This window comes from Scomber scombrus, chromosome 10 (genome assembly GCF_963691925.1).
Source record: "Scomber scombrus chromosome 10, fScoSco1.1, whole genome shotgun sequence".
Lineage (NCBI taxonomy): Eukaryota > Metazoa > Chordata > Actinopteri > Scombriformes > Scombridae > Scomber > Scomber scombrus.
The window spans coordinates 27,484,766-27,505,383 of NC_084979.1; the positions used below are offsets into that span (position 1 = coordinate 27,484,766).

Here is a 20,618-nt window from a genome sequence, read left to right on the forward strand (position 1 = left end):
AGTCGTGTGCGCTGACGGGATGAGGTCGAATCCCTAAATATTTACTGCCTTGTTGTTCAGGCTGTGGAGGTTAAACGTCTATTGATCGTGTGATGACTGAAGGACCTGTAGAGAATCACAGAGATAAAAGTGCTCAGAGCAGAGCTGCTGACAGAGGTGAGACAGAGGGCCAGCAGTCAAAATGAATTCTCAGCAAAACAGAGTTAATGATTGCAGAGTCTTATCACACACTGTGATTGATTTACGTCTTGCATGGGCCTTCGTGTTTATTGATGCAATTGTTTACTTATTTGGTGGCACAGAGGCTACTTGAGTTTTTTTTTGACTGGAAGATGAAACATGTTTTTTTTTTTAGTAGATTGAAGATTTATTCTGCAAAAAACAAGAGAATATTGCATTCAGCTTGACACATATATTATAAAGATGCACTGAAGGGTTATTTTGGCCTTTAAAGATACATATGTGACATGAGGAGATATTTTAAGTGAGGCATGATTGTGTATGAGAACTACAGATATGTGAAGAGTTTGTTTTTGTGCATAAATGCAAAGAAGTTCATTATATGCATTGTCAGAAGAGCATTTTAAAGACACAGCCTCATGCATCATTTGGAAAGAAACTTTAAAAAAAAAAGAAAGAAAGAAACTCCTCATTGCTCATCACTGTTTTATCTTTTTTTCCCCAGCTACACACCTCCCTCATTTATTTATCTAAGTTTTATCACCCTGTAATATTGTGAGATACTGAAGAACTAAATAGGCACTAGTGGTTTATCATTACCCCGAGACCAAATAGTTATCATGGGTGAGGACAAGATGACAGCTCAGTTTCAGGGAGTAGATCTGATACCAAAATGACATATTATATTTACTTAAATCAGATTTGTCCAGCACAGTTAAACATCCCCTTAAAGGTGAGATTATAAAACGGAAGAGAAATTTAATAAAACAGCATTTGTGAGTACATTTGATGTTTTTTAAAGGAACATGGTTACGTAAGGCCTCTCTTTAAGGCTCTGTTTGGCAAACCTGATAATATCCATGATTATATCTATCATTTTAGCACAGAACCTTAAAAACTACAGAAGAAACCCTACAGGGTGTCAACTGGCTTTGTTTAAAATGGTCTGCAGGCCTCTGAGCACAGATTAGTTTAACTGGAGGTATAAACTGTTCTAATTTGACGGCAAAAAAAAGGAAAGAAATGTTATTTAGCTGGAGTTGTGAAGAAGTAATTTCAACGGTAAAGAAACAGGAAGTATTAAACACAATCTGACTGATTAAACGTGCTTTTGTGAAAATGTCAAAATTTTAAAATTGTCATTTTCTTCACAAGAAAACTCCCAATTTGTGTCATTATGGGCATAGAAAGTAATTGACAATATTCCAGTGGCAGAGAAAATATGATATTCCCCCGGTCAGTCACGGGGGGCTTGCATAAGCTGTGTTATTTGCAGATAGTTATCTGTTGACAAGGTCTTTGCCATGACACTCTACTCACCTATCTCCTCCATCTACTGCAGGAGAGCAGAGCAGCAGCCTTTTTCTGCTGGTCTCAAATCTGCTGCAGCCAGCACATTGTCTCCTTCTGTTTTACTCTTATCAACATCAACACGCTCCTGGATGTGCCTCTCAAACACTCACATTTCCCCTGTGGTGTGGCTCTCTGTGAAAGAACAAAATAAGTCCCCAGTCAGTGCATATTCCACGTATAGTTTTTAACGCTTCCAGGCCATTCATGATCGTCTTTTTCCTCCCAGCTGCTGGCTCCTGTATTTTGATATTTTACTACGCTGCTTCCCTGCCGCTTTGCCTTTCAGATCGGACTTGGGGTAATGAAATGTAGTCATTGAGGAGAAGGTACAAATAGGCAGTGGTTGCAAATGGAGTTTGGTCAGTGGTCGGAGATTCCTATTCAGAAGATAGACAGGACTTTGTTCACAAACTGGAGTTTGAAGTTTCAAAGGGGAGAATCACACAAGTGTTACATCAGGTCTCAGCGATCCTTTGACTTTTAGCCCCGGGGCAGGAGTTTGGGTGACTGATTATAAGACAGTCACTCTCTGGCCCATCACATTTCATCATGGCAGCTTCTTCCTGTGTTTAAGTATGGATTTAACAGCTAAATGTCAGGCAGCTGAAGCCAATATCAAAGTGCTGCGTAAAAGTTCTACTTAACACCAATTTTTATCTTAGTCACAAACATTAAATAGAAACAAACAATGAAAAAAATGAGTTTATTTCATTTGATTTGATGACATGCACATAACACACTTTATATATAACTATATAAATATATTATAAAATGAAAAAAAGAGAACAACAAGCTGGAAATAGCATGAAAAACAAAAAAAGTATTATGCATAAAACTGAAGCTGCACACAGAATAAAAACCCTTCAAGTAGTTTTAATTCATTTCATGACAACATTAAGTACTGTTTGCTGCATTATAGACTTAAGTGAAATTTTGACATCCAGATTTCATTATTAAATTGTTTTAAAAACTTTGGTCTAAGAGGAATTCTGGCACTTGGCCATATAGTATAGGCATTGTGCACTTGACCTACTGCTTACTTAAACGTGCTCTGTCAATTGTAACACAAAGTCCACGGTAATAAAAAGTAAATACAAAGCCAATTCATTATAATACAATGTAGCCATACATAACATTGTCTTTACATTTTATCTGTCAATGTCTCGTTGTTTGTCACAAAATTTACTGTGGACATTCGGACGGTTTTCAATACATTTTTTTTGATTAATTGGTAATGTAAATAATCGTTGGTTGTGGTCCTACTTCAGACATCCTCTGACTTTTCTGCAGGTGTCAGGTTAAAATTTATTTAGTCAGATATTTTGGTTTATGATGAAATTGCTATTTAGCAAATGTCAGCATGCTAACGTGCTAAACTAAGCATACTAGCATTTTCATTGCGTGCATGTTAGCATGTAGATGTTAGTGTTTAGCTCAAAACACTGCTGTGTTTTTTAGGCTAAAACCTTACTGAAGCTAACAGAAGTTAGGCATGAAGGCATGAGGTCATCTGTTGCTCGGCTGGTGCAAACGCCAAAAAAAAGTGTCTAGCTTCCGGGTTTACTTCTGTGTTATTCGGACCACTGAATATGTTGCGTAGTGTTTCTGCTGCTGGCCCCACCACGCAAGTTCCTGTTTGGATCGTAGACGTTACATTGTGATGACATCACAGATTTTTAAAATAGCTTTTCTCAGCTCAAGGAAGATTTTACACATATAAAACCTCCATGGATCAAAAAATCATAATAGAAAGAGTCAGAATTGGTCTTGTTCAAGGTGTCCTGTCACGTGTCTTTTATAATGGTGGTGTATGGGGAAAATGCTTTTTGGGCTGCAGGGACCGCTGAGAAAAATAGGCTGATGGCTGAGTGGCGGCACCCTATCCAGCTCTTATGATACATCCATGGTCTTGGCTGGCAGAAATCTCTACTGAGCATGCTCCGTGAATGCATAGGCCCATAGAACTTGTGCATTAAGTGCTACAGGGCTCTGCGTCCGATGCTGCATCCAGTTCAATTTATACATCCATGCTTCTGCTGAATGCCACTAAATTCTACACACTCCACCTTTAAGACCAGTATTTGACTTCTGGATCATTTTTTGAACCAGCTTAAAATTGTTGTTTTGGCTAAACTTCTTACTCTGTAGTCTTGAATCATGAATAAGGTGACTGCATTTGAATATGTCACCAAGGATAACCTGTGTTACCGTAACATTACTCCAGTTGTTTTATAGCCCCCTTGCACGTGTCAGTCCACCCTCTCATCTGTGGGAACGTAGGAACAGTAATGTTAAGATAAACCCCCCGCCCCAAAATGCAGATAAGTTATGGGACAATTTGGAGCTTACCTGCCCTATCTAACACATCAGAACAGTTTGTCAGCTCTTGATTAAGAAAGCAATAACCGTGCAGATTATACTTTATAGTCCTGTATATGACTGTTCCTTGAGGAGTTCACAGAAATTTTAAGATGGGAGCAGTGATAAAAACCACTTTAATGACAAGGAAGATAAGATTTGGCTCTGAGTGACTCATGTAAAGCTCCACTCTGTGTCTCCCATCCACCCCCCCCCCCCCCTCCCCCCCTCTGCTCTGCTCACTCGCTCACTGCTTTGAAATAATCAGCACACTTCTTGAGCAAATATGGGCATTGCAGAAGAGCAGAGCGGATCGAACGTGAAGAAATGTTGTAATGGATGACCTCTGCACACACAAGCGAAACAACACGCACCAATTATGGTTGCGTTTGATGCAGAATAGCCATTATCAATGTGTAAAAAGCTACTAATCATTTTTTGATCACAGGTGTAGTTTCTATTGAGTTAATCAGGTTAATAAAGGCCTTCGTCGCATTTAATCACTGTGAGACCCAAAGATCAATGAATCTAAATCTGTGAGCGTACCTGAGAGTCTGATATAATAGTTTCTGTAGGTTTTAATCAGAGGTTGATCACTTCTATTTTCATTTCTGATTGGATTAGTGTAAGAGGGTTTTTGTCAATATCTAATCATTGAACAGATGATCTCACACTCATGCACAGGAGCCTTTGGGAATATTATGGTGTTTACCCGCTGTAAGAAAAATAATTTTATGAGTCCCCACTATAATTTGAGTGTATGGTTAACAAGTTCACCTCTCTGGGGTTTTACTGCTTCTGAGGTCTAGTTGAACTCAAGATCGTTGACCTATTTCTATGTACTGGCACTTTCTCTTCAAATACACGACTACTGTTTGCTGTGTGACATGTAGGAGGACACTCTGTGCAAGCTGAAAACATTCAGATTCAGGATCGCATGTTACAAAAGTTATGAGTGGAAACCATCCAAAAAAAACCTGAGAGAAATTATTATTAACGCCTCATTTCTCACTTCATGTAGGATCATTTTTACTTTCACTGAAATTTCAAATTCATACAACAGATGAAAAGACAACACTTACTCCTGTTTAGCATTTATAAGCATGGTATACCTTAATATATTGTTTATAACACACCATATAAGGGCTTTGTAAGTGATCAGACTAATGTTATCAACAAGTAAAATTATTCCATAACTGCTATAACAGTTACTGAATGATTCGATTGTTGATAACACAATATTACATGGCTGCAATCATAGTTAATGATTTATTACTAAACAAGTGAACAAATGCTCACAGTGTGTTATGAAGCATTTATTAACTGTTTATACACATTGCAGCTTTAAAACTTTTTTTTATAAATGTGTTCAGAGCTCATGAAGACAGGTTTTGCTCGAGGCTTAATTTTGGATCTCGGAAACAGTTTGCCTAAAATGTCTTAACTCAACTCCACCGCAATATTTAGAGATATTAGCCGCATCTGTCGGCCCTTATTAGTAAATCTTTGTTTATGAAGGAATACATAATGAATGAACTCAGTAAATAAATGCAATGGCGATAATGGATATAACTAACAAGAACAAAAAATAAATGTCTCATGATTCATTTTTAACTGTACTGTATCATATTGTCCGTCCTCCGTTATCAGTTTATACAAGTGGAGTTGTAGGAATTGTTGTTGGCAAATAAGCTTAAAAATCCTTATATCTGATTAAAACTACAAGTATGTTAAACACTGCGATTAAACACTAAATAAAGAGGGTTAAGTTAAAATTTGACTCGTGACTAATGCTGATTTACATCATTATAGGTGAGAACATGTGAAAGGTTGAATCACATACAAAGAGACAATTAACACGACAAGACATTTACATTCACAATCACATCTGAATAGTCACACCAATAAGTACATACAACTTGAAATAACATATAAAGTTACTTATCTCCTTTCAGTTTTATTCAGTGAAATGTTAGCATGTATTCTTGGAATAATAATAGTATAATACGTATAGTTTTCTTGCCTTTTTCCCCCCCAGAAGCCCATCAGATGAGCTGTAAAGTACCTCATCATCAACACCAATCGTCTTGGTCCAAATGTGTATATTTAAATTAATACTATTACATTAACATATTATATGTAAGTTGCTTAATGTCAATAATCATACAAACACAGATACTACACAACCATGTATTTGCATATTTTGACTTTTCTGACAGTAAGTAATATTTAAGTATTCATACAGTAGGCCTATGTATATTTATACTTTAGATAACTCATCTGCCACTTTATTAGATATACCTGTGCAATCTAATACAACAGCTCTGCTATAAATTCTACATTTACAAAGCTTATACATTTTCAGTTTTTGTCCACATTGTCAATAAGGTGATAATTCTAGTGGCTGGTTTTGGTTTATTGGGGTGTATTATATTGAATGGTGTTCCTAATATTTTGTCCACCCAATTAACATACCTGATAGGGTAAAATAATAGGAACACTTTTAATTATCATGAAGGATTTATCTCATAAATATTAAGTAGATATCATGTTGTTGTTTTTTTTGACAATGTCAGCAAAAACTGGAAAAAGATAAGCTTCATAAAAGTAGAATTTATGGCAGAGCTGTTGTGTTGGATTGCATTAGATTACACAGGTGTTCCTCTTAAAGTGTCTGGTGAGTGTATGTTATCATTATCACTTGTAACAGTATCACTCTAATTCTCTGATTACATCACTGTAAAACATCTATTTGTTTTTGACTGATTTAAAATAAGACCAATAATCAAGTACTACAAAAGTCAAGTGATTCTAAATAATATACATAACAACTTTTGAGATATTTGAGATAGATACAAATGTATTCTAAGAGAGCTGTTGGACTATACTGAAAAAACTGTTCTTATTTTCACTATAATGACCGGGAATGTGCAAATGCAAATAAATAGCACAAATAATGTGCAAATGCAATAATGCAAAGAACTGCATTAATTTGAAAGAGCTCACACTGATTAATGCTTTGAGTTGCAGAAAATAACACACCTGTAGCTGTCAAACATAAACTGATTTCCTCTCCTGCTGCAGAATTTGTCCTTTAATAATTTCCCCCCCTTAAAACATTTCCTTCAACATGCTCTGAATCATCAGGGCTGTCCCAACAACGAGTGCTGGGCTTTGGATCAGCCTCACGTGCATTCTCACAAACAATGAAGTCTTTTACATAAAGGCATCACTTTGCTGTAGCAAGAGTTATTTCTCCTGTTAATTACACCAGAATTAACTAAGATTTAGCGTCAACGTATTACACTGATTAGGCCTGAATATGACAGACTGATATGATGTGACTTGTGGGTTTCCCTGCAGACACACTGCACTCAGTCTTGGCTGCTTTATAACTAGATAATGTAGAGGCTGTGCTTCCTTGTGTGCATGTGATACAAGCATGTTACAGTAAGTGTTGGAAGTAGCCTAGGCTATAAGATAAACTGGTTTAAAGTGGTGGAGGAGTGAGGAGCAGTGATTTGGCAGAGGATTGACCACATGTAGGCTTTCGTGTAGGATTTGTTTATCTATTACTGACTGACAGAGAACCAAGAGAGGAGATGACAGATATCAAAGTTGTGCTATCTCTTCTTTAACAAAAAAAACAAAAAAAAAACAACAACCCTGTGATTCACCACTGGCTAGTTAACCATCAACCAGAGAGACACTCCACCTCTCTCGTCTGGTTAGCAGCACGAAGGAAGGAGAAGGGCGGTGAGCTCTGCTGGCTGTCACTCACTGGTCTCCTCTCTGATACCAGTAGGTCCCCATCACACTTAACTGGGCCGGGGAGCCACCTTGTAACAGGGGCGGAGCTCAAAAAGAGGGAGGTGGGGAGGGGGGTTAGTGGAGGTGTGTGGGGGTGTCAGAAGAAGGAGGAGGAGGGGGGCACATTAGCTTCTTGGACAAGTCATTCTGCCCCACTGTCAGGTAGTTGAGAATTGTTTGTCAAAAGCAGTGGTGGACATGGACATGGCAGACTACAGCGAGGCTCTGGACCCAGCCTACACTACGCTGGAGTTCGAAAACATGCATGTGCTCGCCATGGGCACAGGTGAGTCCCATATATGCAACTCTGGCGTTGAACTTTGAAACTTTTACTAATTTAAAACTTTGGTCAGGAGAGGACAGAGAGGGGAGTTCTTGCATGAAGTGATAAAAAGGGGGTCATTTGTCCATCTGCTCCTGCTTTAGCAGAGGGATGATCCCGAGCAGTGGTCTTTTATCACCTCTGGGTGAGATAGTAAAACATTAAGAGATTTTGATTTACGAGGCTCCGCTCTCTCCTCAACACACTCGGGTCATTCGGAAGAAGCAATTTCAACCTGTTTCAGCTTGTGGAGGTGATAGATTGATTTTAGTGGGTTGATATTCATCCTCTGATGAAGCAGTAGTCTGAGTATCATGATCCTCCTTCTCCTGTTACAAACAGTCAGTTCCCACAAAGTCTAAAGTGAAGAAGAAAGGGTGCAGGGGTTTTTATTTGGTGTTTTTTTTTTTTTTTTTTTTTTGGAGAAGAGATTACAATGACACCAACTTATTTATATATGCAGTCTCCCATGACATCTGGTTGTGATCCTGATTCTAAAATTACCGTTCAGACTCAAAAATGAAGCTTGAACGAGAGCTTTTAGATTTGATAGTTACGATTTTTACACTTACATGTTTCTACACTACATTGTCCATTTATGGGTTCAGCCTGCCATTTTCAATCTTTACAATGTGTCGTGACATACTCTGTGATTAATTGACCCGGTCCGGTGACTGTGAGGGGGGACTAGAAAGAAAACTGTCTTCAGTGATTGCCTTTTCAGTGGTAATCAAGCCTACATCAATTCTGGTCTGTTGACTCTGTCTGAGCCACTCAGGTAACAGATCCTCACAGGCTCTCATGAAGGCCGGTTTTGATCAGCCGTCAATGGAGCTGATCACTGTATTCACTCTGGCCGTTCACACCTTCTTTTTTTTATTAAAACCAGCTTGATAATCTGTGAAGTAGACACACTCTAAACTAGTGATTAAACATATGTATTGATGCTTGCCCACTGTCATCTAATTAAGCTTCAATAAAAACATACTTCTCCTGGTTTCGGGTCACCCTGTGTATTCCTGTTACACGTCAAAAAACTGATGACCTAAAAGCCTCCTGTGCTGATGAGATGTTTTCTCTCTCTCTCTCTCTCTCTCTGTCTCTCTCCGTGTGTCAGACTCTTCACCGGCTGAGAGCACCAACATGAATACTACTGGCCAACTGGCGGTGGGCAGCCTGTGTGCCATATGTGGAGACAGAGCCACTGGAAAGCACTATGGGGCGTCCAGCTGTGACGGCTGCAAGGGCTTTTTCAGACGCAGCGTCCGCAAAAACCACATGTACTCGTGCAGGTGAGAGCAGATCTGTCACTAAGACTAATTATTCTGATCTGTTATACTACTGCTGATGTGCCATTGAGCAAACCAATGAGAAAAGCCTATTATTGTGGGTTTTTTTTGTGTGTGTGTGTGTTATAAATTGCAAAAAATTAAATTCAAGTTTCTTTTTTGAATGCATGACAGCACAAATAAACAAATTCCTCTCACTTTCCAGGTTCAACAGACAATGTATTGTGGACAAAGACAAGCGAAATCAATGCAGATACTGCCGACTGAAGAAATGCTTTAGAGCTGGCATGAAGAAAGAAGGTAGGAGTCAGCCAGCGAATCACTGCCAGTGTGAGCTGTCCCAACTGATTTGATACTACTCAGCTCAGTGTGTGTCGCAATACTCAGGAGAGTAGTACTTCGTTAATGTTCACTCAGTGGAGCGCTCAAGTCTCCGACGAGCTTATGCTGAGCAAACATTTCAGAGCAATAATAGCCATATACTGATAAACATGACAATCTTGGGAGCCTTATTTTTCTTTTAAATGAGTCAGCGGTCTATCTTTGCGTGACAGAGATTTGGAGGAAAATTAAACACTTTTTTTTACTGTTTTAGAGTTTTCAGCTTAAGTAGCTGCATGAAAATTGTACCTTTTTCTTCTGCAAGTTGCAAGTGAATACAGCTGCATCACTAATAACTACAAATGTGTGTTTTCTTTTAGCTGTACAGAATGAAAGAGACAGAATCAGCACCAGGAGATCCAGCTATGAAGACAGCAGTTTACCATCCATCAATGCACTCATCCAAGCAGATGTACTGTCAAGACAGGTAAGACCTACTCAATCATCTTTGGGACTCACATCTCACTTTTATGAATCGCCTGTCATGAGGCTTTAAATGACTTCACGTCTGCATTGCCCTGTGTAGATCACCTCCCCTGCTCCTATACTGAACGGCGACATCAGAGCCAAAAAGATCGCCACCATCACAGACGTGTGTGAGTCCATGAAACAGCAGCTGCTGGTGTTGGTGGAGTGGGCTAAGTACATCCCAGCCTTCTGTGACCTGCCCCTGGATGACCAGGTATGACTCGAATGCAGACTGAGTGTACATAGCTGTATAGACACTCTGGTCACTCATCAACTAGTCTACTCCTCCGACAACATCCATCCCACAAACATAGTGCAGGCTGCAGTGCCACCAAGAATAGAGTTATCACTGAATATTATTTCCTAAATAAAATAAAAATGATAGCAGAGAAATTTATTCAAATCTCTGAGCTTTTTTTTGAATCACGGAAAACCCTCAACTCTTCAACCAGAGTGGTTAATGTATTTAAATCCTGAGTTAGAATATGATGAGCTGGTTTTAAAGTTATATCCCTCCTTGAAAAAAGTGCTGAATCATTAACAGTGTGATCACCAGGCCTTGGTAACTGATTTGCTGATGTTGTATTAGTGAGGGAGCCAGTGTCCTCTCTCTTTGAAGCTTCAGTTGTCAACTATACAATACCAAATCCTTTAAATGAACATGTAGAGGATTAAATATTTATTATACCATAGCTAATAAGTGAATGAATTCATTCTGTTTCAGGTGGCGTTGCTGCGAGCTCATGCTGGAGAGCATCTATTGCTCGGTGCTGCAAAGAGATCCATGCTGTATAAAGACATCCTCTTATTAGGTAAAACTAACACATGAATGAGCATTTCACACCTGGAATTCTTGCAGCTGCATTCATATTGCAATTACTAAGTGCCCAATCCTGTTAACAAAACTATTTTCTCATCCAGAAAGAAAATTAAATGCAGTATTTTAAATCTCAACATAAAAATATGTGATTTTCCTGCAGGAAATGACCACATCATCCCCAGAAACTGCCCGGAGTTGGAAGTGGGCAGGGTAGCAGTGAGAATCCTGGATGAGCTGGTGCTTCCTTTCCAGGAGCTTCAGATAGACGACAATGAATATGCCTGCTTGAAAGCCATAGTTTTCTTTGACCCAGGTACTGCTGCTAACTAATCTTTGTGCAAACTACTGTTCAAACCAATATTTTCAATGAGGAGTTAAAAACTTGTATTCTAAGCAGCACATTTTGCTGAATATCTGCCTATTTATAATAGACACTGTAAGGAAAAGTTGCATCTTATTAACAAACTTCTCAATGTAAACACATTTGTTTTTATTTGCTCACAGATGCTAAAGGTCTGAGTGACCCTGGAAAGATCAAGCGTATGCGATACCAGGTTCAGGTCAGCCTGGAGGACTACATCAACGACAGGCAGTATGACTGCCGAGGCCGCTTCGGGGAGCTGCTCCTGCTGCTGCCGACGCTACAGAGCATCACCTGGCAGATGATTGAACAGATCCAGTTCGTCAAACTCTTCGGCATGGCAAAAATCGACAACCTGCTGCAAGAAATGCTACTTGGAGGTAAGCCCTCTCAGATCGATATGTAAGCAACCCTGAACATGATCAATGAACTTAAAAGCTATCTGTCAATACACTAAATCCACATGTATTAAGAATATATACAGAGGAGAGCAATGTGGCAATCCCTGTGCAGTTAGAGATGCTGTGGTTAATTATGACTGACTGTATATTTGTGTATTGTGTGTTTCAGGTTCAGCCAATGAAGCTCCACATGCACCTCACTCTCTGCACCCTCACCTGGTTCAAGAGCACCTCAGCAGCAATGTTATAGTGGCCAGCAACATGCCAACACCGATCCATAATGGTCAAATCTGTAAGTACAAAACACTGTTAGTGCAAAGTGCCCTTAAATGGTTAGCACAGATGTTGTGTCAGTCAGTTAAGATTAATTCTCTGTTTTCATTTTATATAAAGTAGGAGGAGAGGGGAAGTGTTTGTGCACCCCAGTGTGATCAGAACCATTAATCTAAGTGAGCTGAAATTAATTATATCTTAATTAAACATCGACTGTCAAATTTCCCTCACCCGGCTCCATGTGCAGCCTAGTAAGGTAGCTGGAAGGGCAAACAGGCTTGGCAGAATAATCCTTTAAATTCTTCATGGAAACTAATCTGGCTTATTTTGTCAAAGAGAACTTCTGTTATTCTTTCTTAACATGTTTAATGCTCTGAGAAATTTCACAAAAGTACTTATTCTTTATCTGAATATTGTGTTGCCCCCAGACATGTTCTGCCACAGAAATGGTAAATAATACACCCGCTTATGCTGCAGTTTCTCTCTCTATAACTCGCTCCTGTTTCTTGTGTGCTCTACTTTTACAGCCACTCCTGAAACCCCGATTCCATCTCCGCCTACTGCCTCCAGCTCAGAACATTATAAAATGGCTCAGGGGGTCATAGCCACTGTGCCCAAGCAGCCAACCTCCATCCCTCAGCCCACCATTACAAAGCAAGAGGCCATCTAGTCCTTATTCCCTTCAGTTTTTTTTTAAAGAAATGTGTTAAACCAGGGTCTTTACATGTGCATTTATCAGCATTGAAGCTGATTAACTTGACTGAAACAATAAAGTAGCTAAATATCTCGAATGTAATTGCAATTATGTCCCTTTGCAGATTGCTGTCTTCTCAGTCTTCAGGGATCTAGGTTGTTCACACGTGCAGCTGCAGTTGAGCTCCACGGCTCAACTAAAGCTTGGTGCAAAGAGTTCATGGCCAGAAAAAAAGAAAAAAAACCTATAAGCATCAAAACTATCCATAAATACTGTTTTTCTTTAAGATTGACATTTATAAAGAAGTATATTATTGTATATATAGTTTATTTTTTGGGTAACATCACTTTCCTTTAGTGTGGCCTCAGTGTGTGCAGTAAGGCTTATGTTAGACATGGTGGTATGATCATGTCATTATTTTATGAATGTTACAACAGGCCTTACATTGTATTTAGTGTTGCACAGTTTTTTTTATTTGATGTTCATTAGTGATAAAATGGTGTCAACTCTCAGACAGTCATGATGTTTCAGAAAAAATGTCATTTTATCAACGCTAAAGGAAATCCCTTGAATGAATTCAGCTTTTTGGAGTCTCCTTTGGATATTCTGTGTGACAAGACTAAAATATCAGTGGTTTGTTTAAATGTATATTTACAGTAGCGATGTAAAATTTAACTAATTTTACACCAAGAAAGCTCAGCGCACTCTGTGGTGCCACTTTGTAAAAGTCATAGGCAGACACACTGAGGAAGTTTCCCAATAATATGTTGGTTTTTAAAAAATATATTATATTTTTTGTTTAGTACTTCGTCATGGTTTAACTGGTGGAATAAATTGTGCCTTGTAACCTGTACTGCCTTACAAAAAAAACACAAAAAACAGGCAATGTTTCGCCTGACAATGTGAAGACTAATAAATCAAGGTCTATTTTTACATTGCATTTTCTGTTTCTATGTTTTATACAAACATGAATATAACAGGAGAGATTTCTGAGGAATGAGTGAGATGACACCATATCTGAATAACACACTTTACAACTTAGAAAAGAAACCAGACATGTGGGAAAGCCTCTTGAGGAATAAAAAGGGTCCAACGTGGCAGTGCTGCTTCATCACTGATAGCCTACTGCAACATGTTGCTTCAGACTGATAAACTACCATAAAATCATTATAGATAGCATTGATTTAACAATCCAATGGAAAAACCCGTCACCAGTGCCAATGTGCTGGAATTAGACGTATTAAAATGACAGAGGTTAAAATGATCCAATCTAATATAATCCAGTTTATCAGGTTTTTAGCCAAACACGTAAGATATTTATTCAAATAAACATACAGTAACATGTATCATTTAACTCATTTTCAAATGTGAACAAGATAACATACCTGAGAGATTCAGACACAACATATCTTCTAGGAAAGAGCTCAAGGCTGTACGATACGCAGGCAAATTCTGCCATCTACTGCATTCAAGTGTAATTGATACCTGTCCGCAACAAACCTGTTAAAGGACATACAGTCTTGGTCACCGATGGTTTAATGCCTAACCGAATGACAAATTTACAAATCGATAAAATGTGCAGAAACTGTACAAGTGTCTAGAATATATGGAAGCCCATTTCCACCAATGTGATTAAAAAAAGTAAGTCGTTATAATGAGCAACTTTCTTAAAATAATGACTTAGTAACTCAAAATAATGACTTAGTATCTCAAAATGATGACTTAGTATCTTAAAATAATGTCTTAGTAACTCAAAATAATGACTTTGTAACTCAAAATAATGACTCAGTATCTCAAAATGATGACTTATTATCTTAAAATAATGATTTAGTAACTAAAAAGAATGACTTTGTAACTAAAAATAATGACTTTATAACTCAAAATAATGTCTTAGTAACTCAAAATAATGACTTAGTATCTTAAAATAATGACTGATGAGTTATTAGTATATCATTATTTTGAGATACTTAGTCATTATGTATGGATACTAAGTCATTATTTTAATATAGTTATGCCATTACTTTGAGATACTTATTATTTTAAGATACCACGCCATTATGATAAGATATTAAGTCATTATTTTGAGAAATTGTGTCATTATTTTGACTTACAGCATCTTTTTTTCATCACATTAGTGGAAATGGGCTTCGATAGGGGTCTATGCATAAACTATAAACTGTCATAATCCATTTTAATGCCATCATGTGTTAATGTGTGTGTTGGTAAATATAGACTAACCCTCATGCTTTCAATTTAAAATTAGTAATGAAAAATGCGGGTCGAAGTGTGTGGATTTCTACTTATGTTAAAACAGTTTTTAACATGTGTTAAGTTACTCTGAAGCCATATAAACAGCTAAAGGACAAAAATAAGTCTAATGTAGTGTTTGCAAAATAATTAGATATACATAGGCTAACATTTTAACACATTTTAACAAAAAGAGAGCTTCACAAACTACGCCACAGTTTTTAAATGGTGTTTGCTAGTTTCCGAATTGCACTTGAAGGCATCATGAGCATCAAAACAACAGCCGTACGTCTCCACTGAACGTAACACCACATGGACCAATCAGAGAGCGCAGTTGTTCCACCCGGAAATTATTAAAGGATTTTTCCTGACAGGTCGGCTGTGCTTTTTTTTTTTTGGGTCGCTGCAGCTGTTTTTGAAGCCAGTTTATCCCCTGCCAATGGATGCTCATAAAAGTCGCCAACATCTGTCCTAGAGGGTTAATGTTAAACGCATTTTCGGGTTGGTATTCAGTCATTTATTCTTACTTTAGTTTTGTCGCAGTGGTTGTGTTCAGGGTCATGTTATATTAGCTGACTGGGGCTCTGACTCACTTCTCTTCTCTGATATCAAAGGATGCGTTTTATTTCTTGTATCTCTGTTCTAATAACAAGTAAAGTGGTATTTGTACATGTATATCTCCTTAAAGGTCGGGTCCTCTTCTTAAAATGACAGCCAGGAGCTCAAAAAGAACATTAAAGCTGTTTTTCTTGCTGTAATCCTGTTCATATTGACCATTAGATGATCCCTTCATAATGCATTTACATTGTAAGTGATGGAGGACAAAATGCACAGTCCTCCTTCTGTGCAAAAATGTATTTAAATGTTGATCTGAAGCTAATTTGAAGCTACAGCCGTCCAAATGAGTCAAATCAAGTAGATATCTTTCAATATTACAGTGTTTTTAGTGCCAAAGTCCCTCTTTTTGTTAGGCTACTATACTTCCACCACAGCTCAACAGGGAAACACAAAGAGGGAATCTGATGCTAAAAATACTGTAAATGTGGTAGATATCTACTTGAACTGACTAACTCAGACTGCTGAAGCCTCATATAAGCCTCAGATTAACTTTTAAATGACACACTGTGGAGTTTGCCCTACATTTAATAGTCAGTATACAAAGGAGGAATGATTACAGCAAGGAAAACCTCTTTCACTGTTCATATGGGCACCTGATTATTGTTGTAAGACAGACATGAAAATTGTGACAGTGATATCCCAGAAACACATTTCTCCGTCTTTTTCTTTTGTTTGTTGCTTTACTAACAGCTTCACCCAGTCAGTCCATGGCCGATCAGCATGAGTCCATCGATCTCAGGTCTCCAGAGGACCCATCAGCAGCTGCAGAGCACAGCTGGTTCCCTGGACCCCCTCCACCCATCTACTCCTGCAGTCTGACCCCCGAGCTAGTGGCCAAGGCACGGGAGGAGCTCCAGGAGAAACCAGAGTGGCGTCTCCGAGATGTCCAAGCACTGAGAGACATGATACTGAAGGTTTCGCTTTGTGCTTTTTTACTATATTAACATTTACATGTATATACAATCTGCTGCTTAAATTCCAGTAACAGGGTAGTATCAACATTAATTATATTTCCTTTAAAACTGTCAAGTCCCAAATGCTTTCTCAGATTCTCAAGCTTGATTGCCTATTTGTTGAGCACATATTTACTCTTGAAATCAAATATTCTCACATTATTTAGGCACTGTGTGAGTTGCATGCAAACATTTGGGGGAGACCTAGTTGCTTGGTGGCTAAAACACAGACATCCAACATAATCACAACGTCCTAGCTTCAATTCTGTTTGGATGCATTTGTTGCACGTCACATCCCTCTCTCCCTCCTTGTTTGCCGTGTGCCTGTACTGCATATAAACAATAAAACATTTGCAACGTGTGGTCTAAATAAGAGATCGAACTTGAGACAGAACATCTGGGCACTGTAATTTTTAGCAAACATTTCTCAAACCGGAGTAAATAAAGCATTTATTGAGGACTTTCAGACACAGATTTGGTGCTCCAGTGAGTATTTACCGCAGCACACCAGTGTTTGTGGCATTCACTCAAAACAAACTACAGCATGTGTGTTCATGGTAATGAAGGAGCATGTCAGCCAGTTTCAACATTGTGGCTCATTGATGTGTTTTTTTAATAGCTTTTTGGACAACAATGGAGCTCTATGGCACAGTGGGATAAGATATATAAGGGCTTAGAAAGCAGGAATCAATTATTAGTAGGATCAATTCATTGTTGGTTCGCTGATTGTTCAATAGAAGATTAATTTGCAACTATTCTGATAATTGTTTTTGTAATATCTTAAAGCAAAAATGCCCAAATTAGCTGGTTCCAATTTGTCAAATGTGATGATTTTATGGTTTTCTTTGTCTTCTGTGACAATAAACTGAATATTTGGGTTTTGGACTGCTGGGCAGACAAAATAAGACATTTGAAAATGTCACCTTGGGCTGTGGGAATTTATACTGGGCACTTTATCGACCAAACAACTAATTGATTTATTGAAAAAACAATTAATGCTGCCCTACCTGGGATTTGTTGTCTGTAAGAAAAGTATACAATATCACCAGATTTATCTTTTACAGCAGTTTGGTCTAATAGAGGCCCTTGAATATTAAATCATTTGAATCCTTTGTTTTTCTAGCCAGAAAATCTGGAGCCCACCAATTAATTAATGAATAGTTAATTTCACTTCTTGCTCTCCCTAATAATATTACCATTATTTGGTTGTATTTTTAAAATGTCACAAGCTATACTTTATTTTCCAAGTGTAGCTACATTTTTACAGTTTTTGCTGTTTTCCCACTTTTAAATGTATCCACTGAACTCTTCTCTTTTGCACCTGACTCTGCAGGAACAGCCCAACCTCAGGACGAGGCTGGACGACGCCTTCCTCCTGCGCTTCCTGCGGGCCAGGAAGTTTGACTACGACCGGGCCCTGCAGCTGCTGCTCAACTACCACGCGGGACGTAAGGCCTGGCCAGAAGTGTTCAAGGACCTGAAGCCATCCACCGTGAAACACGTCCTGGACCTGGGCTTCCTCACGGTCCTGCCTCAGCCGGACCCCAACGGAAGATACATCCTCTGTCTCCGTCCAGGTTGATGTCTTATCTGTGTCTTGAATGAATAATCCATCCTACAATCACTAATAATGTACTTCCCTCATATACGTTACAGTAAAGCTCAAAATATCTACATTCTGTGTGACTAATAGCCGGTTACTGTAATGATTCTGGTTCCAGGATGTTTTACTCATGATGTATCATCACATAACTCAATCTCCTTTTACAGGAAAATGGAAACCGAATGATTATCCGTTTGTCGACAATGTGAGGGCCATTTATCTGACTCTGGAGAAGCTGATCCAGCCGGAGGAGACGCAGGTGAACGGTCTCGTCATCTTGGCCGACTACACCGGAGTGGGCATGTCACAAGCATCCAATCCAGGCCCGTTCCTTGCCAAAAAAGTTGTGAGCATCCTCCAGGTAAGTAATATTAAAATCTGATCTTAAGTATTCTTTTAAATGAACTAAGCAAATAACTATTCGTTTGTTCTTTCTTGAAAAGACACATGAATGCAGGATATCATTTAATTGTCATATTATTTAGTAGCGACACAAAAGACACTGTTGTCATAACTTACAACACTAGCTCTTGAGCACTGCCTGTTGAGTTTTGTCTTGGTGTAATATTTACATATGTTTGAAGAGGACCAGCTGTGATTGCTCTGAATACGGTTTCTCTTCTAATTCACAGGATGGGTTTCCAATCAGAATCAAGGCTGTTAACATAATTAACGAGCCCAGGATTTTCAAAGGCATCTTTGCTATAATTAAGCCTTTTCTGAAGGAGAAGATGGCAGAGAGGGTAACTATTGTCCTTGAATTGTCTCTGACTCTTTTGTTTTATTTTGAATTGTGCGCCTCCCCTTTTATCGTCAGCCTTGTGCTCTGAAATAATCGTCTATTTTCATCTGTGAGAATGGAAGGCCGGGAATTTTCTTTTCTGAGGAATGAATTCAAACCACCAGAAACACAATCTCATATTTTCTAAAGTCTAATGACGACAGAAGTTGATTAGTGTTCATTAAAATAATGAATCAGATGGTGACACTGATGATTTCTCCTCACACAGTACATCCTCCACGGCTCAGACCTGCGCTCCCTGCACCGGAGCATCCCTCGCTCGGTTCTGCCGGAGGAGTACGGCGGCACCGCGGGCCAACTGGACATGGGCGCCTGGTCGAGACTGCTGCTGGACTCCGAGGAGGAATTTATAGTGGAGTTCTGCCAGCCGGATCCACTAGAGGGTGTGGTGCTCCCAGACTCCATGCTGTTAGAAGGCGAGCAGGCCAGCGGGCAGGACGACGACGTCTTCAGGGGGCTGCGCTCTCAACTCTACTACTGCTACTGATGCACACTGTAGATAACACTCCCATCACTGAGAGGACATTTGCTGTTTCATCTGAAACATGTGTGTAGACTTTTACAGGGCAAGTTGCCAATATTAAACGTGATTTATTTTACTAACTAAGCAGCACTACTATAGATGGATAGTCTTTAGTTTACACTTAGCCCAGCATTCAATCATGGTTCCAAGGCAGCTGCAGGCTCTGGCAAAGAGGCTTTTGACACAAGCCCATGCCCCTCCATGAATTTATTTTAGTATTTAATATTTTCCACTGAGGAGGAATGCTAAAAATAGTCTTATCAAACTCACATCTCTTCAGTTTGTTTAGTATCTGCATACCGACAGTCAGTCGTATAATGGCCATTACTGCTCTGTCTGCATGGTTTTATCTCCCTACAATACGATCAAAAGATTGAGACAGTTTCTGTGTACATTGCAGTCTAATACATTGCCTTAAATTGTTATTAATCAGATTTTTTTCCGAGGGAAGCGTCGTAAATCATGTTGGATTTGTGTGAACCAAAGCAATACTCGTGCATTCTCATCAGGACTCGTATTACATAATAGTGCATCTACTTTATGGTTTAGTAAAATGGACTTATTGCTGTGGCTGAAAGAATAATGTAATAGATTTACCTTTTAAGTGTTGTTGCCGAAACTCATATACGATATGTCAGGGCCTTTGTTTAGATGACGCTTTAGTTTTCTCTAGCCTGAATCTCTGAGAGGATTATTTTTCTAAATTCAGATAATCTGCCTTATGCTTTTTTTGTTTTTTTATGTTTTATTTTGACCTGTTTGCCTGTGTCTCATCACGCAGTCTTAACGCAGGGCCATTACTGATCACAGTCACATTGGGAGGAGTTGTAGTGATAGGATATTCAGTACTGACTTGATTGACACCCAGTTTGCCAAATTTCCCACCAGGCCATGTACAGAAATGTGCAATAAGGTTGGATCTGTTTTCTTGCGGCAGCCCGAAGCTCTTTTATCATGTTGAGTCTTTTTATATTTTTTATTTTGTGCACGTCTGTTACTGTAAAGCTGTTGTCGTGTCGCAGGATATTAATTGTTGATAGTGAAGACAGTAAAGTAAAACTGAAATAGAAAAGCTCTGTTTGTGTTTGTTTGTGCTGCGGATGCTGTTGTTGGCAGAGGATGATGGTATGCTGTGTGCTCTTGGGAAGTTGCGGGTATTTTC

General features: G+C 38.8%; 2 protein-coding genes across 2 annotated transcripts; both read left to right on the top strand.

Moving 5' to 3' along the window:
• The first annotated feature begins 7,783 nt into the window (after positions 1 to 7,783).
• On the top strand, positions 7,784 to 13,643 carry hnf4a (hepatocyte nuclear factor 4, alpha). The gene is made up of 10 exons (XM_062427975.1): positions 7,784 to 7,987; positions 9,141 to 9,315; positions 9,518 to 9,612; positions 10,014 to 10,120; positions 10,220 to 10,375; positions 10,886 to 10,973; positions 11,142 to 11,294; positions 11,486 to 11,722; positions 11,913 to 12,035; positions 12,544 to 13,643. The coding sequence occupies exons 1-10, from the start codon at positions 7,900 to 7,902 to the stop codon at positions 12,684 to 12,686; spliced, it is 1,365 nt and encodes a 454-aa protein (XP_062283959.1). The 5' UTR covers positions 7,784 to 7,899; the 3' UTR covers positions 12,687 to 13,643.
• Positions 13,644 to 15,333: 1,690 nt separating this feature from the next.
• Positions 15,334 to 20,618, top strand: ttpal (tocopherol (alpha) transfer protein-like). The gene is made up of 6 exons (XM_062427412.1): positions 15,334 to 15,458; positions 16,266 to 16,489; positions 17,862 to 18,105; positions 18,299 to 18,492; positions 18,764 to 18,874; positions 19,142 to 20,618. Exons 1-6 carry the CDS (start codon positions 15,401 to 15,403, stop codon positions 19,418 to 19,420), a joined length of 1,110 nt encoding a protein of 369 aa, XP_062283396.1. The 5' UTR covers positions 15,334 to 15,400; the 3' UTR covers positions 19,421 to 20,618.

Coding starts and splice junctions, on each gene's coding strand:
- ttpal (XM_062427412.1), top strand. CDS start 15,401: ATGCTCATAAAAGTCGCCAACATCTGTCCTAGAGGGTTAATGTTAAAC. Junction 16,490..17,861: donor TGAGAGACATGATACTGAAG/GTTTCGCTTTGT, acceptor CTGACTCTGCAG/GAACAGCCCAACCTCAGGAC. Junction 18,875..19,141: donor AGGAGAAGATGGCAGAGAGG/GTAACTATTGTC, acceptor CTCCTCACACAG/TACATCCTCCACGGCTCAGA.
- hnf4a (XM_062427975.1), top strand. CDS start 7,900: ATGGACATGGCAGACTACAGCGAGGCTCTGGACCCAGCCTACACTACG. Junction 10,121..10,219: donor CAGATGTACTGTCAAGACAG/GTAAGACCTACT, acceptor TGCCCTGTGTAG/ATCACCTCCCCTGCTCCTAT. Junction 11,723..11,912: donor GCAAGAAATGCTACTTGGAG/GTAAGCCCTCTC, acceptor TGTGTGTTTCAG/GTTCAGCCAATGAAGCTCCA.